The sequence below is a fragment of the Hemiscyllium ocellatum genome, chromosome 7 (assembly GCF_020745735.1).
Source record: "Hemiscyllium ocellatum isolate sHemOce1 chromosome 7, sHemOce1.pat.X.cur, whole genome shotgun sequence".
In the NCBI taxonomy this organism is placed as follows: domain Eukaryota; kingdom Metazoa; phylum Chordata; class Chondrichthyes; order Orectolobiformes; family Hemiscylliidae; genus Hemiscyllium; species Hemiscyllium ocellatum.
The window spans coordinates 6800419-6826458 of NC_083407.1; the positions used below are offsets into that span (position 1 = coordinate 6800419).

Consider the following 26040-nt stretch of genomic DNA (forward strand, 5'->3'; position numbering starts at 1 on the left):
GACAACTTCTAGGAAATAGCAGACAGCTGGTTGTTGGAATCCAGGCTGCAGAAAAGTCCAATGAGTTGAGGGAGCTCAGAGGAGCCCTGTGTCACTAAGGGTTCAGAACAGCTGTGAGGATGAAGGGAACTTTCTACCTGCGCAACTAAACCAAATTAGAGCTTAAAAATAAACTCACGCAGCACTGGGTCAGTGAAGCTTACTGTGTCAGGATTTAAGTGCTGGAGTGTAGTTTCCAGACATCAAGAGAGTGCAGACCAAGAGAACAAGGTGGCATTTAGTGAACATCAGCAATCATGGTAGAGGTTTCAAGGCTTAATTGTCAAAAAAGAAGAAATGGAATCTTTTGTGAAGCTTCGATGTGAATTAGTGGCCCACATCATCATTAACGTCCAGAGGGGGTTGCTAAGAGATCTGAGAGATCAGCCTCGGACATGTTTGCTATCTGATATGTTCAGTGCTGCTGTTCAACAATGGATTCTGCCACTCAAAGGTGCTTCATATTCTAACATTCTAAATTTAATATAAATCATATTGAAATTTGCAGAGTCCGAACATTTCTTTGTTAAAAATCTCTGCGTGAGTTGTTTGAGTAGGCTTTATTTACAATACGCTTTTTTTTGGTAAATTGAAGAAACCTGGCTGACAAGTTTCTAATACTAAACCAGATTCTCTGGGATCTTTGAACTCCACCTAGTTTTGCCTCTTGACTATTCTTGATTTCAATCATTCCCGTTTCCCCCCTCCAACCATTCCACTACTGACCATGCATTTAGTATCCTTGAAACCAAAAATTAATAAATGCTCTCACTCTCCCTCTGTAAAAAGGCAGGATATCTGGGAGCATGACAACTTATCCAAAGGTCCTGCTCGGATTTCTCTGTCTCTTCTGTTATAACTCTGAATGAAAGTTGTGCTCTCCCCACCACATGAAAGAATGTCAATGGTTCAAGTGCGGCTTGACTGAGGACTCACCAGACACAGTCACTTCAAACTTCGCTGAGTTGTCAACTGCTTTGCACACATACGTTCCTTGGTCCCCCAGAGCAGCTGGGCAAATGGTCAACTTCCTGTACCTTCTGTCCACCTCCATCATGGATCTCTCACTCTGCTCCACCTCCACTCCATCCTTGTACCATCTCACTTCTGCCTTGGGTTGTGAGACCTCACACGAGAGGACAATTTCACCCCCAGTCAGTACACTCAACACCGAAGAGGAACTGTTGACAATTCTCATTGGAGGCTCTGGGTCCAACACAGAAAGAGAAAGAAAAATTAACAAAATCAAAAAAAAAGAATAAAAGCAAAAGGATGACTGTGCAACAGGAGAGAAAACAAAACGAGAGACAGCAAGATGTGACTGGTAGAGGGAGTGAGAAAGGAGGTAGAGAAAGGATGAGATGGAGAAACACAGACAGAAGAGAGGGTACTGCTCACCCTGGGACTGCACACCCAGACTTGGTGGGACCTCAGGTTTGTATGGCCTGAAGAACAGTACTGAATCAGTTGTGTGTTTAACAAAGTAGGAGGCCCTTTGGTCCCTCCAAACCCATTACACCGTTTAATAAGACCCATGACTGATCTGTACCAGAGCTTCAAGCACCGCGCCCCCCTCCCCCCTCCGCACCCCCCTCCCCACCCCATCTTTTGGCATTGTCCATGAACAGGCTGCCCTTTGAATCCCTGTCTGGACTTCACCCCCATACAACTGCACCATACCCCATTAAAACATCAGAGGAAATAGTTTTTCTATTGATCCTGTCAACATCTTCTATTAATTGAAGGATCTGAATCAAATCACTCCTCACTCTTTTTGTACAACATTGGTACTGCCCTAACTTTGAGCCAGGGACCTAGCTTAAATTGCCACCTACTCCAGAGGTGTGTAATAACATCTCAGAACAAGTTGATTAGAAAATACTTCTGAACAAACCTAATCTGTGTCACCAGCCCTCATGCTTTAACATTTGAATCTACTGTGAAGGACCACTGAATTGTTATGGCCCACAATGTGGCTATTCATAAAGTCATAGAGATGCACCTGCAAACAACCTTCTGCAATTCATGCACAAGGTAAAGAAGACGAATGGCATGCTTGCATTCATCAATCGCACCGGTGAGTATACATGTTGGCAAGTTGCAGTTACATAAAACTTGAGTTAGTCCACATTTATATTCTGTGCAGTGTGGACACCACACTACAGGAAGGATGCGGAACTTAGGAGAGGAAGCAGAAGAGGGTTAACAGGATGTTGCCTGGGTTGGAACATATTAGCTATAAGAAGAGGTTCGGCAAACTTGGATTATCTTCGCAAGAGGGCTGAGGGCTGAGGGACAACCTGATCCAGATAGTAAAATATAAAACTATGAGAGGCATGTATAGGATGGATAGTCAAGGGTCTTGAGCCTAAAATGAAAATATCAAATCCAAGGGGCCTTAGTTTAAGGTGAGAGGGGTAAAGTTTAAAGGAGATAGTGGAATAGAGATGTACATCATGGAAACAGACCCTTCGGACCAACTTGTTTATGCTGACCAGATATCCTAGGATAATCTAGTCCCATTTGCCAGCACTTGGCTCATATCCCTCTAAACTCTTCCGATTCATATACCCATTCAGATGCCTTTTATATGTTGTAACTTTACCAGTCTCCACCACTTCCTTTGGCAGCTCATTCCATACACGCACCACCTTCTGTGTGAAAAGGTTGCCCCTTAGGTCCTTTTTAAGTTTTACCTCTCTCACCCTAAACTTAAGCCCTCTAGGTCTGGATTCCCCCACTCTGGGGAAAAGACCTTAGAGATTTACCCTATCCATGACCTTCAAGATTTTATAAACCTCTATAAGGTCACTCCTCGGCCTTGAAAGCTCCAGGGAAAACAGCACCAGCCTATTCAGCCTCTCCATATAGATCAAACCCTCCAACCTGAGCAACGTCTATGTGAATCTTGAAAGGGTTCAGAAGAGACTTACAATATCCTTCTGATAGAAGGGAGGCCAAAATTACACAGTATATTCCAGAGGAGGATTAACCAATGTCCAACACAGTTGCAACATGATCTCCCAACTCTTACGGGCGGCACAGTGGCTCAATGGTTAGCACTGCTGCCTCACAGTGCCAGGAACCTGGGTTCAATTCTAGCCTCGGGCAACTGTCTGTGTGGAGTTTGCATGTTCTCCCCGTGTCTGCGTGGGTTTCTTCTGAGTGTTCCAGTTTCCTCCCACAATCCAACGATGTGCAGGTTAGGTGCATTGGCAATGCTAAATTGTGTTCGGTGCAATAGTCAGGGGTAAATGTAGGGTAGGGGAATTGGTCTGGGTGGGTTACTCTTCAGAGGGTCAATGTGGACTTGTTGGGCCGAAAGGCCTGTTTCCATGCTATAGGAAATCTAATCTATACTCAATGACCTGACCAATAAAGGAAAGAATACCAAATGCCTCCTTCACTATCCTCTCTTCCTGCTACTCCACTTTCAAGGAACTATGAACTTGGATTCTAAGGTCTCTTTGTTCAGCAATGCTTCCCAGGACCTTACCACTAAGTGTATAAGTCCTGCTCTGATTTGCCTTTCCAAAATGCAACATCTCACATTTATCTAAATTAAACTCCATCTGCCACTCCTCAGCCCATTGGCCTATCTGATCAAGATCCCATTGTACTCTGGTAACTGTCTTTGCTGTTCACTACATCTCCACTTCCATGCCATCTGCAAACTTGCTAACTATACCTCCCATGTTCACATCCAAACCATTTATGTAACTGATGAAAGCAGTGGACCCAGCATTGATCCTTGTGGCACAGCACTGGTCACAGGCTTCCAGTCTGAAATACATTCATCTACCACCACCTTCTGTCTTCTACCTTGGAGCCAATTTTGTATCTGTATGTATCCAAATAGCTAGTTCTCTCTATATTCCATGTGATCTAACCTCGCTAACCAGTCTACCATGAGGAATCTTGTTGAACACATTACTGAAGTACAGATAGACCACATCCACTGCTCTGCCCTCATCAGTTCTCTTCATTACCTCTTCAAAAAATTCAATCAAGTTTGTGAGACATGATTTCCCATGCAAAACGCCATGTTGAATATCCCCAATCAGTCCTTACCTTTCCAAATACATGAAAATCCAGTCCCTCAGGATTCTCTCAACAACTTATCCACCACAGATGTCAGGCTCATGGGTCTGTACTTCCCTGGCTTTTCCTGACCACCTCTCTTAAAACAGTTGCATCAAGTTAGCCAACCTCCAGTCTTCCGGCACCTCACCTGTGACTATACAAATATGACACAAATATCCCAGCAATCACTTCCTAGCTTCCCACAGACTTCTAGGGTACGTCTGATCAGATCCTGAAAATTTATCCACCTTTATGAGTTTTAAGATATCCAGTAACACGGACGTTTTTCAAGATGTCACCATCTATTTCCCCATATCTTCCACGTCCTTCTCCACAGTGAACACTAATGTAAAATACTCATTTCATATCTCCCCTTCTCTTGTGGCTCCACATACAGGCTGCCTTGCTGATCTTTATGGGGCCCTATTCTTTCCCTAGTTACGCTTTTGTCCTTAATGTATCTGTAAAAACCCTTTGGGTTCTCCTTAACTCTACTTGCCAAAGCTATGTCACATCCCTTTTTCGCCCTCATGATTTCCCTCTTCAGTATACTGCTACTGTCTTTATACTCTTCTACGGATTCACTCGATCTCTGCTGTCTCTACCTGACATATGCTTCCTTCTTTTTCTTAACCAAAATCTCAATTTCTCTACTCATCCAACATTCCCTACACCTACCAGCCTTGCCTTTCACCCTGACAGGAATATACTGTCCCCGGACTCTCATTATCTCATTTCTGAAGGCTTCCTATTTTCCAGCTGTCCCGTTACCTGTGAACATCTGTCCCCAATCAACTTTTCAAAGTTCTTGCCTATTACTCTCAAAATTGGCTTTCCTCCAATTTAGTACTTCAACTTTCAGATCCAGTCTACCTTTTTCCATTATTATTTTAAAACTAATAGTATTATGGTCGCTGGACCCAAAGTGCTCCCTCATTGAAACCTCAGTCATCTGTCCCACCTTATTTCCCAAGAATAGGTCAAGTTTTGCACCTTCTCTAGTAGGCACATTCAGGTACATGCTTAACAAATTCCTCTCCATCTAAACCTTTAACACTATGGCAGTCCAGTCTATGTTTGGAAAGTTAAAATCCCCTACCAGAACCACCATATTATTCTTACAGATAACTGAGATCTCCTTACAAATTTGTTTCTCAATTTCCCTCTGACTATTCGGGGGTCTATACTAGAATTCCAATAAGGTGATCATCCCTTTCTTATTGTCAGTAGAACCCAAATAACTTCCCTGGATGTATTTCTGGGACTATCCTCCCTCAGTACAGCTATAATGCTATCCCTTAACAAAAACGCCACTCCCCCTCCTCTCTTACCTCCCTTTCTACCCTTCCTGTAGCATTTGTATCCTGGAACATTAAGTTGCCAGTCCTGTCCATCCCTGAGCCACAATTCTGTACTTGCTATGATATCCCAGTCCCATGTTCCTAACCATGCCTTCCGTTCATCTGCCTTCACTGTTAGGCCTCTTGCATTGAAATAAATGCAGTTTCATTTATTAGTCCTACCTTGCTCTCTGTTTTGTCCCTGCCTGCCCTGACTGTTTGACTCGCTCCTTTTCCCAACTGTACCAGTCTCAGATTGACCTCTTTCCTCACTATCTCCCTGAGTCCCAACTCTCCCATCTTACTAATTTAAATCCTACTGAGCAGCTCTAGCAAATCTTCCTGCCAGTATATTAGTCCACTTCCAATTCAGGTGCAATCTATCCTTCTCGTACAGGTCACTCTGCCCCAGAAGAGATTCAATGAACCAAAAATATTAATGCTTCTCCCCTGCACCAGCTCCTCAGCTATACATTCACTGTTCTCTCCTGCTATTCCTACCCTCAGTAACTTGTAGCACCGGGAATAATCCAAATATTACCAGCCTCAAAGATATCCTTTTTAAATTCCTGCCTAACTTTCTATACTCTCCCTTTAGAACCTCATCCTCTTCCCTTCCTATGTTGTTAGTTCCAATGTTACAACAACCTCCAGCTGGCCGCTCTCTCCTCTGAGAACATTCTGCACCCTTTCTGAGATAACCTCGATCCTGGAACCAGGGACACAACACACCATTCTGATTTCTCACTGCCGGCTGTAGAAATGTCTATCTGTGCCTCTGATGAGAGAGTCCCCTATCACAATCAATTGCGTGGAACCTGACGTACCCCTCATTACATTAGATACATTCTCGGTATCAGACACTTGACTGTTCACGTTATATTGCCCTGAGAGTCCATCACCCCCTAGATTTTCCAAAACACCATACTTGTATCAGCTATAGGAGACTCCTGCAATACCTGCCTCCCTCTCCTACTTTTCCTCAAGTTAACCCATCTACCTGATTGTATCTGCAGCTTTTCTCCCTTCCTATAATTGCATCCATCACATCCCCTACCTGAGAAGTTTTCCTCCTCTCTCTACAAGAATCTACTCTATGCTACTTTCTCCCCACCCCCACCCTCCTCTCATTTATCTCTCCACCCTTCAGGCACTCTTCCTGTATTCCTGATGAAGGGCTTTTGCCTGAAACGTCGATTTTATTGCTCCTCGGATGTGTCGGAACTGCTGTACTTTTCCAACATCACTAATCCAGAATCTGGTTTCCAGCATCTGCAGTCATTGTTTTTACTTAGTTTTTCCCCTAGCTCCTGTAAGTTCCTTATTGCCTATAATTGCTGTTCCAACCGATCCATGCGATCCAATAGGATTCGTAACCAAAGATACTTCCTGCAGATATAATCATCACTAACATGGAAACTCTCCATAAACTCCCACATTCAACACGAAGAGCACAGTACTCCACTTAAGACCATCTTTGCTCCTTCACAATCCATACAGACAGAAAATATCGCTGTATTATTGCTCTAAAAACTCACTGCGCCAGGCTAACTTAGTACTTATGGTTTATATTTTTTACATGTAATCAACAGACAGATATTAATCAGGCATATCACTCTACTAACTATTGTAGATTTACAGCAAGGTTACACTTAAAAATTATGCACTTATCTGTTCCTGTGTTATGAGCTCTCCCACATAAGTTCCTCCAAAGTTATGAATTTCACTATTCACTAGATGCACTCCGATGTCCAGAGATATTTGAACTTAAATAACAAAGGCAGTAACTGACAGCAGTATTGGTTTCTTTCTCTGACCATGTAGTCACTACCTTTCTCTGTCTTTCTCCTTTTTAAAGTGCTGTTGTTTTGATCTTCCCCCACCCACAAAGTTCTAAAACAATGCAACAGCATATGAACCAGTAATTGCTGTTCCTGGAATTCAAGGAAATCACCTCCAACACCTATAATACCTCAAAAAAGGAGTGGCTGTTACAGCAACAATTTTTTTTCTTTTCCTGCAGCCCATGATGTGTGCAACAGCTGTTCAAACGAGCATCATTACCATGCGCCACTCTCGTGTTTTTTTCCCATACTGTTGTACATTATCTTTAGCTAATTAATGATCCAATACCCTCTTGAAAGCCTCAATTGAATTTGCCTCCATCACATTTCCAGGCAGTGCACTCTAAACTCTAACTACTTGCTGAGTGAAAATGTTTTGCTCACTTCACCCTTACTTCACTTGTATGTCACTTTTGAATCTATTTAATCTATCTTCATCAGAAGAGTCAGATTGGTCTCAAAAGATTAACTCTGCTTCTTTTCCACAGGTGCTGCCAGACCTCTTGCATATGCGAAACAATTTCTGTTTTTGTTTCAGGTCTCCAGCACCCAAACAATTTTGTATTTTAGCGAGTTTTGAGAAGATTTGTAACTTAGGTTGAGGTTCTGGATGTACGTTTGCTCACTGAGCTGGAAGGTTTGTTTTCAGACGTTTTGTCACCATATTAGGTAACATTATCAGTGAGCCTCTGGATAAAGCAGTGGGGGCATGTCTCGCTTTCAATTTATATGTTTAGGTTTCCTTGGGTTGGTGATGTCATTTCCTGTGGTGACATCATTTCCGGTTTGTTTTCCCAGGGGTGACAAATGGGATCCAAGTCAATGTGTTTGTTGATAGAGTTCTGGTTGTTTCCACAGGAGAGCTAGAACAGTTTCTCCCTATATGCTTAGTCCAGTCCATTCATGTTGAAAACTTCTATGCAATTTCCTCTCAGCCTTCTTCTCTCCAAGGAGAATCATCCCAATGTCTTCAATCTATCCTCATCACTGAAGTTTCTCTTTCCTGGAACCATTCTTATAAATCGATTCTATACCCTCTTCAATACATTCCCACCTTTCCTACAATGTTGCACATACAACTGTATAAAATACGCTAGTTGAGGTCTAATGAGTGTCTTCTACATGTTCAACATCACCTACTTGCTAAATAAAAAACAAAAGAATTATGGACACTGTAAATGAGAAACAAAACAGAAGTTGCTGGAAAAGCTCCGCATGTCTGGCAACATCTGTGCAGAGAAATCAGAGTTAAGATTTTGGGTCTAATGATCCTTCCTCTGCTTTGTTTCTGAGCACCTCTTTGCTTTTCTATGCCTCTCAACAAAACTGAGAACATTGTGTGCTTTATTAACTGCTCTCTCCACCTATTCTGTGACCTTCAATGTTTGTGCACATAAACACCCAGGTCCTTCTAATCCTGCACTCCTGTAGAATTTACCCCCTACTTCATATTGATTTTCAATGTTCTTGTTATCAAAGTGCATCACTTCACACTTCCCTGCATTGAACCTCATCTGTACCTATCCACCCCATCCACTAAATTGTCCTTTTGGAGTTGCACATTGTCCTCCTCACAGTTTACAATCTTTCCAAGCTTCATTCCAAACTTTGAAACTAGCCCCTGCACACTAAGATCCAGATCAATGAGATAAATCAGGAAAAGCAAGAGGCCCAATACTGACACCTAGGGAACTCCACTACCCTTCCTCTGGCCCAAATAATATCCATCGATTAATGCTGTTTCCTATCATTTAACCTATTTTGTATCTACATTGCTATTGTACCTTTTATATCATGACCTATAACTTTCTTCCCAAGTGTTATGACAATGCAGTGAATCCTTCTGTTAATTAAACCATACAGCCAAACAAGTTCATCTCGCCTCGTAATCTATTAAAATGTGAGTGACAGAGAACTCCCAAATTCCACTATTTAAAGCAAATTATATCAATTTATTCTTTAACTCTAAAAGTGAACATTAAATAACAACTAGTCACAACTCTAAGCCCCCCTTTCTCTTAACTGCTTATTACCTGCTTCCAACTCTAACAATATACTGTTCCAATAATACACTTATTAAAATTACATCAACTTAATTTCAAAACCACACAGCACATGTAGTCTTCGATGTCTTTCTTCTTCCGGATGAAGATCACCCCAGGCCATCATCTCTTTTGTTACTGCGAATATATTTCATATGAAAAGATACCTTTGACAGAGTGTTTCCTAATTTCTTGGGTCTCTTTCGATGGCAGTTGCTCTGACTGCAATTTTCAAAACATCTGCATTTTTATATCTACAATATCAGATCGTCTCATTGGTTCGATGTTGACAAAATAATAAATTCAAACGCGATTGGATTTCAGTATCCTGGGGCATAATTTAAACTGTGAATTGTCATCAAAACAGCAACCAACTCAGGTATCCACTTCACAGCCAAATGTTACACATTTTCAGTTTTTCAGTACACTTTGAGACTGATATCTAGTCATATCACACATGTAAGTTCTCAGTGCAAAACAACATTCATTCTCTCTTAAAGGCACAGTACATGCCTTCAACTTCATAACAATAAGTCTGTTGCATGACATTGTATCAAACATCTTCTGGAAATCCACGTTGACCACACCAACAGCATAACCCCCAACCGAGCCTGTTACCTCCTCAAAAAACTTCAGCCAGTAAGTAAATTACAATTTTCCCTTTATAAATCCATGCTGACCCTTTCTAACCAACTCACCTTTTTCCATGTAACTACTAATTGTATTCTGAAAAATTGTTTCTCGAAGATTCCCACTGCTTAAGTTAAACTGACTGGTCTGTAATTTCTGGTCCAATCTTTACAAACTTCCTTGAACAAGGCCATAATGTTTGCAAATCTCCAGTCTTCTGGAACCTCCTGTGAAAGAGTAAAAGATTGTACCCCGTTCCCCCAACAATTTCTATGTTCACTTCCTTCAGAATCCTTGAATGCATCTCATCCGGTCACAGTGCTTTGTCAACTTCAACAACCAACAATCTAAGATATCTTCCTAATTAATTTGAATACTTCTAGTGACTGAGTTGCCTCTTCTGTACTATGACCTGGACAGCATCTGCCTCCTTTGTAAAGACAGATGCAAAGTCTTCTTCTAACGCCTCAATCATGCCCCCTGCCTTGAGCTGTAAATCCCTGTTTTGGTCCCTAACTGACCCTACTCCTTTTATCACTCGTTTTCTTTGTGACACCTGCCATTAGCACGCTCTCTTTTTAATATTAATTTCTATCTCCAGGGAGATCTCTAGCTGGAAAAAGAAAGACACCGAAGATGACAGCTGCAGTGTGGTTTTGAAATTAAGTTGATGTAATTTTAATAAATGTCTTATCTTTTCCATTTGAGGACATATACCTGGGCTGTAACCAAACCACCTCATCTTTCAAAGTAACCAATTGCTCAGTTACAGATTTTCGCACCACCCTCTTTTTCCAGTTAAACCTGCTCAGCTCTGTTCTTGCCCCATTTAAATGCATTTTCCAGCTACTGAACCTTCTCACTCTGGATTGTTGCATATCATTCCCCACCATCATCCTGAACCTTATAACATACTGATGTGAAACATTAATTCTGGTTTCTCTCTACAGATGCTGCCTGACCTGCTGAGCTTTTTCAGCAATTTTTGTTTTTGTTTCTGATTTAATGCATCTGCAGTTCTTTAGGTTTTAAAAATAACAATCCAAGACTCCTAAATGTTCCCCCACTGTCACGTGATCCAGTTGACACACTTCAATCCCAAGGACTAGGTCCAACAATGCATCCTTTCTTGTTGAACTGGACACATTGATGTAGAAAAATCTCCCCAACATAATATAGGAACATTTACCCTTTGCTGCCCTGCATACTACCAGTCTTTTATTCTATACTTGAATCACTCATTATATCTATGCTAAAATGTTGATATATCTTTCTAATCTTCCTACTGAATTATTCCTCTTTCTTTTCTCAATACATTCTGCCCAGGAATATTTAACTCCCAGTCTCGTGTGTCTCGGTATTACTGCCTCTGTATTACCACCACATCATACTTCCACATATTTTTCCTCTTTGTATTATGAACTGGCATGGATGTCAGACATTTCTATACAGCCGAAATACTAGCAGAGTTGTGCAATTTGAAAAATCAAAACAGCACACATTTTCAGCAGTACAAGACAGTATTAAAGGAGCTATTAAAGCTTTTGTATGCCAGGGAGGAAGAAGAGTTGATAATGAGGACTAAAACTAGGTAAAAATGGGCTGGCTGTGTTGAAAGCAGCCCGCATCATGACAGGATCTGGGTTGCAGAGATGGGTAAAGAACATGGAAAGACGTGTTCATGTTCTAAATTTATTGAACTTAATATTCAGTCTTGCAGGAAAGTGTGATGCCGTTCTTTCAGCTTGCATTAAACTTTGCTGGAGCAATGCAGCAGGCCTGAGACAGAAGTGTTGGCCAGGAAAACAGTGTGTGTTGATCTCCAAAGAGAGACCCCCATTGCTCCCCACAATATTTAAATTGTGCCCAGGATCTAGATTCTCCAAACAGAGGAAACAACTTACCTACATCTCTACCCAGTCTGTCCCTTTAAGTATTGTTCTTGAAACTTAAGAAAATACAGGCCCAGTTTGTCCAATCTTTCTTCAGAGGAGAGTTCCGCCATCCTTGGAAGGATGGGTTGTACATGCCATATACACGGACTTTAGTAAGGTGTTTGTTAAGGTTCCTCATTGTAAGCTAATGGAGAAAGTGAGGTCACGTGGTGTGCAGGGTGTTGTAGCTAGGTGGACAAAGAGCTAGTTGAGCAACAGGAGCAGAGAGCAGTAATTGAAGGGAGTTTCTCGAAATGGAGAAAGGTGACCGGTGGTGTTTCACAGCGATCTGTGCTGGGGCCACTGTTGTTTGTGATATACATAAATGATCTGGAAGAGGGCATTGTTGGTATGATCAGTAAGTTTGCAGATGACACAAAGATTGGTGGAGTAACAGAAAGCATGGGGGACTGTCAATGAATACAAGAGAATATAGATAGACTGGAGAGTTGGGCAGAGAAGTGGCAGATGGAGTTCAATCCAGGCAAATGTGAGGTGATATATTTTGGGAAGTCTAATTCTAGAGCGAACTACACTGTAAACAGAAGAGCCTTGGGAACAGTTGACAAGCAGAGATCTGAGAGTTCAGGATCATTGTACCCTGAAGTTAGCTACACAGTCGGATAGAGTGGTCACGAAGGCATATGGTATGCTTGCCATCATCGGTCAGGGTATTGAGTATAAGAGCTGGTAGGTCATGTTAAAATTGTACACGACATTGGTTCGGCTGTGTTTAGAATACTGTGTACAGTTCTGGTCGCCACTTTGCCAAAAGGATGTAGATGCTTTGGAGAGGGAGCAGAGAAGGTTTACGAGGATGTTGCCTGGTATCGAAGGTGCTAGCTACGAAGAGAGGTTGAGTAGGTTAGGACTGTTTTCATTAGAAAAAAGGAGATAGAGGGGGAACCTGATTGAGGTGTATAAAATCATTAAGGATATAGACAGGGTAGATAGAGATAAGCTTTTTCCCAGGGTGAGGGATTCAATAACAAGAGATGACATGTTCAAGATGAGAGGTGAAAGGTTTAAGGGGGATATACAGAGGGTGGTAGGTGCCTGGAACGCATTGCCAGCAGAGGTAGTAGAGGCAGGCACGGCAGATTTGTTTAAGGTGTGTCTGGACAGATGCATGAGTAGGTGGGGAGCAGAGGGCTACACAGATGCTTAGGAACTGAGAGATAGGTTTAGACAGTAGATTTTTCTTTGTTCTTTGTTCTGGGAACAAGTCGAGTGAACCTTTACTGCACTCCTTCTATGAAAGTAATATCTTTTCCGAGATAAGGAGACCAAAATTACATACACCAAGTTCCTGTTCAACTAAAGCAAGATCTCACAGCTCCTGTACTTGAACCCCCTTGCAATAAAGTCTGACATTCCATTAGCCCTTCTTATACCTTGCTATACCTGCATATTAGCCTTAGTAACTTACTGACAAAAACACTAAGGTCCTTTGTACATCTACATTTTACTATTTAAGAAATATTCTGCATATCTGTTTCTCCTACCAAAGTGCATGACCTCACGTTTTACACATTATATTCCATCTACCATGTTCCTGCCCATTCGCTAACTCTGTCCAAATCCTCCAGAAACCACTGTACATTCTCCTCACAATACACATTCCCATTTAGCTTTGTATCATTTGGTTCCTATCTCCAAATCATTGAGATATTTTATGAAAAGCTGAGGCCCAACTACATATCCTTTTTTCATCACAGTCTGCCTTTGTGAGAATGATCCATTTATTCCTGCACTCTGTTTTCTGTCTATTAGTCAACCATTAATCCATGTCAATACATTACCTCCTATCCCAGGTCCTCTAATATTTATAAGCAGTCTCTTGTGAGGAATCTAATCGAAAGCCACCTGAAAATCTAAGTGTATTGGCAGGGAAAGTGGAGTTGAGGATTATCAAATCAACCATGGTGGTGAAGACTCGATTGTCTGAATGGGCTTACTTCTGTTCCTACACCTCATCATCTCCTACATCCATCAGCTCTCTTTTATCAATTTTGTCAATAACATCTTCGAAAAATTCCAAAAAGTTCATCAAATACAATTTTCCATTCATAAATCCAGGCTGATGATGCCCAATCAGATAATTATCAAACAGGTTTATAATAATGATTCAGAGATTCCAGTGCTGGACTGGGGTGTACAAAATTAAAATTCTCACAACACCAGGTTGTAACCCAACAGGTTTATTTGGAAGCATTAGCTTTTGGATGAATGAGTTGCTGCCTGAAAGACGATGCTTCCAAATAAACATGCTGGACTATAACCTGGTATTGTGAGATTTTTAGGTTTACAATTGATTTCAACATGCTTCCCACTACTGATAGGATGTTGACAGGCATATATCTCTCTCTATTTTCTCTCTTGGTCTCTTCTTAAATAGTAGGGAGACACTGGCTCCCATCCGATTTACAGGTATCATTCCAGATTCAATACTGAGAGTATCAGCCTGGATATTTTGTGCAAGTCTCTGGAATAAAGACTGAGCCCATGTCCTTCTGTAGCAACATATTCTCTCTTAACCAAGACTTAAATAGCTTAGCTATGTACCTTCTGCTGTATGCTTGACTCTACTCACTGGAGTTTAAAAGAATGACAGGTGATCTCATTGAGACATATAGGATTCTTAAGGGGCTTAACAGGGTAAATGCTGAGAGGATGTTCCCCTCTTAGTAGAATCTAAGGCCAGAGGGTATAGTCTTAGAATATCAGGGCACCAATTTAAGACAGATGAGGAGGGATTTCTTGTCTCAGAGGGTTGAGAATCTTTGGAATTCCTTGCCATAAACAGCCGGGAGGTGGAGGTGAGGTGGGTTGGGATGGGGGTGGGTTTCCTGATGTATGCTAAAGAATGAGATGGATAGATTTTTGATTAGCAGGAAAATCAAGAGTTACAGAGAAAGGGCACAATAGTCAACATGAGAAATGTTACAATAACTATGATCCTATTGAATGGAAGTACAAGGCTAAACTGACTACCCCTGATTCTATTTCTTATGCTCTCAATGTGCTTTATAGCCAACAAGATACTTTGTTAGCTGCGTAGTCATTGCTGTAATGTAGAAAATGAAGCAGTTAACTTGCACACAGCAAGCAAGCTCCCACAAATAGCAATCTGGTAATGACCAGAGAATTTTTTTTAAAGCAATCCCCATCCAGGAATAAATGCCATAACAAACTCCTCTGATCTTTGATCTTTCTCATCCACCTATGAAGGCAGATGAACCTCAGGTTTAATTTCTTATCCGAGCCACAACATCTCCTGCATCTTAGCACTCCCACAGTACCGCACCAGAGTAGCAGCCTTCATTTTTATGCTTGAGCCTGGAACAAAATTTGAACCCACAACCTTCTCACTCAGATATAAGCATCCTAACAACTACACCATACACAGTACCCCATCCTCTGGTACCCAAAACAGTTCATGACCAACACCTACTGTTTTGGAATATGTGACCAGTGGAGTGCCACAAGGATTGGTGCAGGGTCCACTACTTTTCATTTATATAAATGATTTGAATGTGAGCATAAGAGGTTTTAGAGCATAGAACATAGAACATAGAAAGATACAGCGCAGTACAGGCCCTTCGGCCCTCGATGTTTTGTTAGTAAGTTTGCAGATGACACCAAAATTGGAAGTGTAGTGGACAGTGAAGACGGTTACTTAAGATTACAACGGGATCTTGAGCAGGTGGGCCAATGGGCTGAGAAGTGGCAGATGGAGTTTAATTTAGTTCAATGTGAGGTGCTGCATTTTGGGAAAGCAAATCTGAACAGGACTTATACACTTAATGGTAAGGTCCTATGGAGTATTGCTGAACAGAGACCTTGGAGTCCAGGTTCATAGCTCTTTGAAAGTGAAGCCACGGGTATATAGGATAGTGAAGAATTGGCAGATGTTCGCAGGTAAAGGGACGGCTGGAAAATAGGAAGCCTTCAGAAATTAGATAACGAGAATCCAGAGAAAGTACATTCCTGTTAGGGAGAAAGGAAAGGCTGGTAGGTATAGGGAATGCTGGATGACTAAAGAAATTGAGGGTTTGGTTAAGAAAAAGATGGAAGCATATGTCAGGTATAGATAGGATAGATCGAGTGAACCCTTAGAAGAGTATAAAGGAAGTAGGAGTATATTTAAGATGGAAATCAGGAGGGCAAAAAGGGGACATTAGATAGCTTTGTCAAGAAGAATTAAGGAGAATCCAAAGAGTTTTTACAAATACATTAGGATAAAAGAGTAACTAGGGAGAGAGGCCTCTCAAAAATCAGCAAGGCAGCATTTGTGTGGAACCACAGAAAATGGGGGAGATACTAAACGAGTATTTTGTATCAGTATTTACTGTGGAAAAGGACATGGAAGATATAGAATGTAGGGAGATACATGGTGACATCTTGAAAAACATCCATATTACAGTGGAGGAAGTGCTGGATGTCTTGAAAGGCATGAAGGTGGATAAATCCCCAGGACCTGATCAGGTATACCTGAGAACTCTGTGGGAAGCTAGAGAAATCATGGCTGGGCCTCTTGCTGTGATATTTGTATCATCGATAGTCACAGGTGATGTGCCGAAAGACTGGAGGTTGGCTAATGTGGTGCCACTGTTTAAGAACGATGGTAAGGACAAGCCAGGGAACTATAGACCAGTGAGCCTGATGTCGGTGGTGGGTAAGTTGTTGGAGGGAATCCTGAGGGACAGGATGTACACGTATTTGGAAAAGCAAGGACTGACTAGGGATAGTCAACATGGCTTTGTGCATAGGAAATCATGCCTCGCAAACTTGATTGAGTTTTTTGAAGAAGTAACAAAGAGGATTGATGAAGGCAGAGTGGTAAATGTGATCTATATGGGCTTCAGTAAGGCATTCGAGAAGGGTCCCCATGGGAGGCTGATTAGCAAGGTTAGATCTCATGGAATACAGGGAGAACTAGCCATTTGGATACAAAACTGGCTCAAAGGTAGAAGACAGATGGTGGTGGTGGAGGGTTGTTTTCAGACCGGAGGCTTGTGACCAGTGGAGTGCCACAAGGATCGATGCTGGGCCTTTGGGCTAAGAAGTGGCAGTCGGAGTTTAATCCGGATAAATGCGAGGTGCTGCATTTTGGGAAAGCAAATCTTAGCAGGACTTATACACTTAATGGTAAGGTCCTAGGGAGTGTTGCTGAACAAAGAGACCTTGGAGTGCAGGTTCGTAGCTCCTTGAAAGTGGAGTCACAGGTAGATAGGATAGTGAAGGTGGTGTTTGGTATGTTTTCCTTTATTGGTCAGAGACTTTATTGGGAGGTCATGTTGTGGCTGTACAGGACATTGGTGAGGCCACTGTTGGAATATTGCGTGCAATTCTGGTCTCCTTCCTATTGTAAAGATTTTGTGAAACTTGAAAGGATTCAGAAAAGATTTACAAGAATGTTGCCAGGGCTGGAGGACTTGACCTATAGGGAGAGGCTGAACAGGCTGGGGTGGTTTTCCCTGGAGCGTCGAAGACTGAGGGGCGACCTTATAGAGGTTTACAAAATTATGAGGGATATGGATTGGGTAAATAGGCAAAGTCTTTTCCCTGGGATGAGGGAGTCCAGAACTAGAGGACAAAACTTTAGGGTGAGAGAGGGAAGACATAAAAGAGACCTAAGGGGCAACTTTTTCACACAGAGGGTGATACGTGTATGGTGTATTCAATGAGCTGCCAGAGGAAGTGGTGGAGGCTGGTACAATTGCAACATTTAAAAGGCATTTGGATGGGTATATAAATGGGAAGGGTTTGGAGGGACATGGGTCGGGTGGCGGCAGGTGGGACTAGGCTGGGTTGGGGTATCTGGTCGGCATGGATGGGTTGGACCGAAGAGTCTGTTTCCATGCTGTACATCTCTATGACTCTAAGAAGGTGTTTAATATGTTTTCCTTTATTGATCAGAGTATTGAGTACAGGAGTTGGGAGGTCATGTGCAGCTGTACAGGACATTGGTTAGGCCACTTTTGGAATACTGCGTGCAATTCTGGTCTCCTTCCTGTCGGAAATATGTTGTGAAACTTGAAAGGGTTCAGAAAAGATTTAAGGATGTTGCCAGGGTTGGAGGATTTGAGCTAGAGGGAGAGGTTGAATAGGCTGGGGCTATTTTCCCTGGAGCGTCGGAATCGGAGGGGTAACCTTATAGAGGTTTATAAAATCATGAGGGACGTGGACAGGATAAATAGACAAAGCCTTTTCTCTGGGGTGGGGGAGACGAGAACTCGAGGGCATAGGTTTTGGGTGAGAGGGGAAAGCTACAAAAGGGACCTAAGGGGCAAGTTTTTCATGAAGAGGGTCGTATGTGTATGGAATGAGCTGCCAGAGGAAGTGGTGGAGGCTGGTACAATTGCAACATTTAAAAGGCATCTGGATGGGGATGTGAATAGGAAGGGTTTGGAGGAAAATGGGCTGGGTGCTGGCAGGTGGAACTAGATTGGGTTGCGATACCTAGTCAGCATGCGTAAGTTGGACCGAAGGGTCTGTTTCTGTGCTGTGCATCTCTATGACTCTATGAATATTAATATGGTACTGAACCTCTCACGGTGATGTCATAGAAGATGGAATCGTCCCCTGCATCACAGACATATTCTCCAGAATCTTCTGTTCCAGCCTTCTCAATAATTAGACTCCTGTGGACTCCATGTGACTCCATCTTAACCTTTCCACTTCCTTCGATTTCCAGTCCATTTTTATACCATTTCACTTCAGCATTGGAGCGGGAGAGCTCACAAGTCAACACAATGCACTCCGAAGTGAGATACTCCATCTTTGTATCATCGGTTGTATTCACTATCCTCACTGGAGATTCTGAAAGAACAGAATCACAACAGGAACACTGCAGTGAATTCATATGGAAGCACACTGTCACTCAGCCCTCACTCCTCCAATTAACACATTCATTCAGTCCAACATCTCTCTCTCACACACACACACACACACACACACACACACACACACACACACACACACACACACACACACACACACCCTGCTTACAAAGTTAATGCTCTCATTCATCCTTTATAACCTTAGTTAATGCTCTCTAGCTTCTCTCAGGCCCTTAATTAATATTGTCACTCTCAGTCCTACAGAAATAGAGTATTAGGATTATTGGGTCTTTTTCACATGAGAAAGATGTCACTAGTGGTGTACCACAAGGATCAGACTATTTAAATGGATTCCAAAAAAGTATAATGCACAGGAATCTGGGTGTACAAGTACGTAAAACATTAAAAAATTACATCTCAGCGCAGCATGTATAGAATCCAACAGCACAGGGTCAGGCCCTTCAGCCCAACCTAGTCCAGGCTGACCAAAATGTCCATTCGTGCTATTTCCGTGCACTTCAACCATATCCTTCTAAAGCCTTCCTATCTATGTATTTTTCCAAATGTTTTTAAATATTGTTAATGTATCCATCTCAACCACTTCTGCTGGCAGCTCATTTCATATGCATACAACCCTCCGTGTAAAAAAAATCTGCCTCTCAGGTCCTTTTTATTCTTTTCCCTCCAACCTTAAACTGATGCCCTTTAGTCCTCAATTCCCCAACCCTGGGAAAAAGACTGAGTGCTTTCACTCTATCCATGCCTCTCATGATTTTATATACTTCCATGAGATCCCCTCCTCAGTCTCCCTTCGCTCTAAAGAAAAAGTGCTCGATCATCCAACCTCTCCCTATAACTCAGACCCTTGTGGTCTGGCAATATTCTTGTAAATTTCTTCTGCACTCTTTCTAGTTTAATAACATCCTTCCTGTAGCAAGATGACCAAAACTGAACACAATACTCCAAGTGCAGCGTCACCAATGTCCTGCACAACTGCAACATGACTTCCCAACTTTGATACTCAATGCCCTGACTGATGAAGACCAATCTGCCAAAAGCCTTCTTCACTGCCCTGTCTACCTGTGACTCCACTTCCAGAGAACTATGGACCTGAACTCCAAAGTTCCTCTCTTCCACTTCACTCCTTAAGGTCCTATCATTCACCATGAAACTTCTACCTTGATTTGACTTTCCAAAATGCAAGACCTTATCTATATTAAACTCCACTTGCCATTTCTCTGTCCACTTCCCCAGCTGTTCAAGATCCTGCTGCAATTTATGATAACCTTCCTCACTATCCACAAGACCGCCTGTTTTAGTGTCACCTGCAAACTTACTAGTCATGTCTTGTACATTCTCATCCGAATCATGAATCTAGATAACAAACAGTAATGGGTCCAGCACCAACTCCTGAGGCACTCTACTAGTCACAGGCCTCTAGTCCAACGAGCATCCTTCCACTAATACCTCTGCTTCCTACCATCAAACCATATATGCATCCAATCTGCCAGCTCTCCCTGGATTCCGTGTGATCTAACCTTCTAGAGCAACCTACCATGTAGAACCTTATCAAAGGCTGTACGGAAATTCACATAGACTACTTCTACCACCCTGCCCTCATCAACCTTCCTGATCACTTTATCAAAGAACTCTAACAAAGTTGTGAGGCATGCTCTTCCACGCACAAAGCCATACTCCTAATCAAACTGTCTTTCCAAATGATTGTATATCTTATACCTCAGAATTTTCTCAAGTAACTTACCTACCACGGATGTTAAGGTTACTGGTCTATAGTTCTCAGGTTTTTCTTTGCAGCCCTTCTTGAAGAAGAGCACAACATTCGCAACCCCCCACGTATATAAAAAGGCAAAGGGAATTTTAACCTTCGGTGTAAAAGCCTTATTACAACTGCACAGGGTATTAGTAAGGCAGCATCTAGAATACTGTGTAGTCTTAGTTCCCTTATTTAAGAAAGGATATGCTGGCACTGGAGGAAGTTTAAAGTGATTTACTAGACCTATTCCTGGGGATAAAGGGGTTGACTTCTCAATAATAGGTAAAAACAATGACTGCAGATACTGGAAACCAGATTCTGGATTAGTGGTGCTAGAAGAGCACAGCAGTTCAGGTAGCATCCGAGGAGCAGTAAAATCAACGTTTCGGGCAAAAGCCCTTCATCAGGAATACAGGATAGCTCAGTATTTATTCATTACAGTTTAAAAGTATGATGGCTGATCTTACTGAAACATACAGCATTCTAAGGGGATTTGACAGGGTAGATGTTGAGAAAATGTTTCCACTATGGTTGGGTGGTTAGGGAGCCTGAATTAGGGGGCATTCACTTCAGTGAATGCTCTCATTCCCTCACATAATGTCCTCCCTTCCACTTCACTAGAGGGCATTATAGGGATAAGTATTGTGTTCAATTGTTCTGTATTGGGTTATGAGAGTTATTTACTAACGACACTCACTGTACTTGACTAGTTAAGCCCACGCGTGGAGTCAGAGGAAAGTAATCAAACTGTTGCAATTATTAGAAGCAAATAAAAGCTGTATGCATGGATATATATTTTAAAGTACGGTGAATACGTTCCTGTTACAGACCATGTTTCCGCTGATGGGTGAGTGTTGAACCAGAGGACACAGCTTAAAAATACGGGGTAGACCATTAGGACAGAAATGAGGAGAAACTTCTTCACCCAGAGAGTGGTGGCTGTGTGGAATGCTCTTCCCCAGAGGGCAGTGGAGGTCCAGTCTCTGGATTCATTTAAGAAAGAGTCGGATAGAGCTCTCAAGGATAGTGGAATCAAGGGTTATGGAGATAAGGCAGGAACAGGATACTGATTAAGGATGATCAGCCATGATTATATTGAATGGTGGTGCAGGCTCGAAGGGTAGAACGGCCTACTCCTGCACCTATTGTCTATTGTCATATAATCTGGTGCGTCATCTCTGTAAAACGCTGAGGCATATCAAACATCACAATAGAGGGGAAAAGCATGAATGTAATTTCAAAGTGAAGATGCGAATTAGAAATTACGTAAGAGCCAGAGTGCAAGTTAGACTCTGCTCTTTCCCACACTTTGTTTTGCTTTAAAATTATTTATTCAACTCAGCCCTTTACAGAGTTTGAATTGAATCTGCTTCCACCGCCCAAGCAGGCAGCACATTCCAGATCACAACTTGCCACAGAAATCTAAATCGTTATCTCTGCTGCTTCCTTTTCCAACTTTATCTTAAACCTCTGGATACTAACCCTCATGATATTGGAAATAGTATTAACTCTATCAAAGCCCTTCAGCATTTTGAACAATTCCATAAGATTTTGTGTTGCTCTGAGGAGATCTATTCCAGATTTGCCAATCCCTCCACATTACCGAAGTTCCTTAATCCTGGTACTGTCCTAGTAAATCTCCTCAGCACCCTCTCTACTGCCCTGGTCCCACTTCACTAGTCCGTGATCAGAGCTAAATTTGTCAATATTTGTGATCCATTCAGAAGGATTCATAGATACGTTAGGAATTGCCAGAGGTTACTACTTCAACAAGAGAGGACAAATGACTTATAGAAACCATAAATTCTTGTCTGAAGTGTTATAAATGACAATGCAAGTGCATTGAACAGCTGCCAGTAGAGATAGCTGCAGTGTAAAGCCAGGCCCTGGAGTTAGTTGCTATTCAGGGGCCATTATTATAATGCATATCAGATTATAGAGTCACAAAGTCATGCAGCATGGAAACAGACCAATCAGTCCAACTCGCCACACTGATCATGTTCTCAGACTAAACTAGTCCCACTTGCCTGCATTTGGCCCATATCCCTCCAAACCTTTTCTATTCATGTAATTATCCATGATTTGGAGATGCCGGTGTTGGACTGGGGTGTACGAAGTTAAAAATCACACAACACCAAGATATAGTCCAGCAGGTTTAATTAGAAGCACACTAGCTTTCAGAAAGTGTGTGTGTGTGTGTGTGTGTGTGTGCGTGCAGAGTGTCTTAAGTATGTGAGGGGGTGCATGTGTGAGTGTGGGAGTGTGCGTGTCCATAAGGGTGTGTGTGGGTGTCTGTGTGTGCGTCTGTGTGTACCTGTGTCTGTGTGCATGTGAGAGTGTGTCTCTGTGTAGGGATATCTGTGGTTGAGGCCTTCCCTATGGGTACCGAACTTAGCTATCAGCCTCTGCTCGGCCACTTTCCTCTGCTGCCTGTCCCGAAGTCCACCTTGGAGGACGGTCACCCGAAGGTCTGAGGCTGAATGCCCTGGACCACTGAAGTGTTCCCCAACTGGGAAGGAACCCTTCTGTCTGTTGACTGTTGTGCGGTGCCCATTCATCCGTTGTTGTAGCCTTTGCTCGGTTTCCTCAATGTACCATGCCTCCCATAGAGGTTTATAAAATCATGAGGGGCATGGATATGATTAATAGACAAAGTCTTTTCCCTGGTGCGGGAGAGTCCAGAACTGGAGGATATAGGCTTAGGGTGAGAGGGGAAAGATATAAAAGGGACCTAAGGAAACAAGGCCTTCGGTCCAACTCATTCATGCTGAACAGGTTCCCTAACCTAATGCAGCCCCATGCGCAACACTTGGTCCATATCCTTCGAAACCTTTCCTATTCATAGATCCATCCAGATGCCTTTTAAAAGCTTTTATTGTACCAATCTCCACCACTTCTTCAGGCAGCTCATTCCATACACACTCCACTCTCTGTGTGAAAATGTTGCCCCCTAGGTCTTTTTTATATCGTTCCCCTCTCACCCCAAACCTATGCCCTCCAGTTCGGGACTCCCCCACTGCAGGGAAAAGACCTTGTATATTTATTCTATCCAGGATTTATGATTTTATACATCTCTATAAGGTCAGCCTACAGCCCCTGACGCTCCATGGAAAACAGCCCCAGCCTATTCAGCCTCTCCTGATAGCTCAAATCCTCTAAGCCTGGCAACATCCTTGTGAATCTTTCCTGAACCCTTTCAAGTTTCACAACATCATTCTGATAGGAAGGAGACCAGAATTGCACACAATACAGTAGTAACCACGTACCTACAGGGATACGTTCCCTGACCTACTGCGGAAACCCAAAAACACAGATAGGAGTGAACCCACTCATTTCAATTGGAATCTTACCTTCCTGGTCACTGGTTCCAGAAGGTTTCCTATAATATGTTCGGGCCGCAGGAAATCATGGATAATTGAAACCACAGAAAACGATTCCATGGTACAGGGATCGCCCTGTATTCCAAAGATGGCCTAAAAAATGTCCTGTACAGCCGCAATATGACCTCCTAATTCCTCTACTCAGTGCACTGTCCAATAGAGGAACAATACCAAACGCCTTCTTCACAACCTATCTACCTGCGACTCCACTTTCAAGGAGCTGTGAACCTGCACTCCAAGGTCTCTTTGTTCAGCAACACTCCCTAGGACCTTGCCATGAAGTGTATATGTCCTGCTAAGATTTGCTTTCCCAAAATGCAGCACCTCGCATTTATCTAAATTAAACTCCATCTGCCACTTCGCAGCCCATTGACTCATCTGACCAAGATCCCGTTGTAATCTGAGGTAACCTTCTTTGCTGTCCACGACACCTTCAACATGGTGTAATCTGCAAACTTACTAACTATTCTGCTTATGCGCACATCCAAATCATTTAAAGAAATGATGAAAAGTAATGCATTCAGCACCGATCCTTGTGGCACTCTACTGGTCACAGGCCTCCAGTCTGAAAAACAACCCTCCACCACCACCCTCTGGCTTCTACCTTTGAGCCAATTCTGTATCCAAATGGCTAGTTCTCCCTGCATTCCATGAGATCTAACCTTGCTAACCAGTCTCCCATGGGAACCTTGTCGAACGTCTTACTTAAGTCCATATAGATCACATCTACTGCTCTGCCCTCATCAATCCTCATGATTTCCCATTCACAAAGCCGTGGTGACTCTCCCTAATCAGTCCTTGCCTTTCCAAATACACGTACATCCTGTCTCACAGGATTCCCTCCAACAACTTGCCCACCACTGACGTCAGGCTCACTGGTTAATAGTTCCCTAACTTGTCCTTACCACCTTTCTTAAACAGTGGCACCATGTTAGCCAACCTCCAATCTTCCGGCACCTCATTTGTGACTATCGATGATACAATTATCTCAGTGAGAGGCCCAGCAATCATTTCCCTAACTTCCCACAGAGTTCTAGGGTACACCTGATCAGGTCCAGGGGATTTATCCACTTTTATGCATTTCAAGACATCCAGCACTTCCTCCTCTGTAGTACGGACATTTTTCATGATGTCGCCATCTATTTCCCTACAGTCTATATCTTCCATATCCTTTTCCACAGTAACTACTGATGCAAAATACTTGTTTAGTATCTCACTCATTTGCTGCAGCTCCCACACCTGCCGCCTTGCTGACCTTTGTGGGGCCCTATTCTCTCCCTAGCTACCCTTTTGTCCTTAATGTATTTGTAAAAACCCTTTGGATTCTCCTTAATTCTATTTGCCAAAGCTATCTCATGTCTCCTTTTTGCCCTCCTGATTTTCCTCTTAAGTATACTCCTACTGCCTTTATACTCTTCTAAGGATTCACTCGATCTATTCGATCTATACCTGACATATGCTTCCTTCTTTTTCTTAACCAAACCCTCAATTTCTTTAGTCATCCAGCATTCCCTATGCCAACGAGCCTTTCTTTTCACACTAACAGGAATATACTTTCTCTGGATTCTCATTAACTCATTTCTGAAGGCTTCCCATTTTCCAGCCGTCCCTTTACCTGCGAACATCTGCCTCCAATCAGCTTTCGAAAGTTCTTGCCTAATACCATCAAAATTGGCCTTTCTCCAATTTAGAACTTCAACTTTTAGATCTGGTCTATCCTTTTCCATCACTATTTTAAAACTAATAGAATTATGGTCGCTGGCCCCAACATGCCCCCCCACGGTCACCTCAGTCACCTACCCTGTCTTATTTCCCAAGAGTAGGTCAAGGTTTGCATGTTCTCTAGTAGGTACATCCACATACTGAATCAGAAAATTTTCTTGTACACACTTAACAAATTCCTCTCCATCTAAACCCTTAACACTTTGGCACATAGTCCCAAGTCTATGTTTGGAAAGTTAAAATCCCCTACCATAACCACCCTATTATTCTTACACATAACTGAGATCTCCTTACAAATTTGTTTCTCAATTTCCTTTTGACTATTAAGGGTTCTATAATACAATTCCAACATAGTGAACATCCTTTTCTTATTTCTCAGTTCCACCCAAGTAACATCCTTGAATGTA

At 42.4% G+C, this 26040-nt stretch overlaps 1 protein-coding gene across 1 annotated transcript in view; it reads right to left on the bottom strand.

Annotated features, from left to right (window-relative positions):
• The window catches only part of LOC132817707 (obscurin-like), a 306454-nt gene that overhangs the window by 212291 nt on the left and 68123 nt on the right, over positions 1 to 26040 (bottom strand). The window contains exons 8-9 of the mRNA XM_060828232.1: positions 18465 to 18737; positions 976 to 1245 (exon numbers count right to left, since the gene is read on the bottom strand). Of these exons, the coding sequence (XP_060684215.1) occupies positions 976 to 1245; positions 18465 to 18737 (543 nt within the window). The remainder of the gene's footprint in view (positions 1 to 975; positions 1246 to 18464; positions 18738 to 26040) is intronic.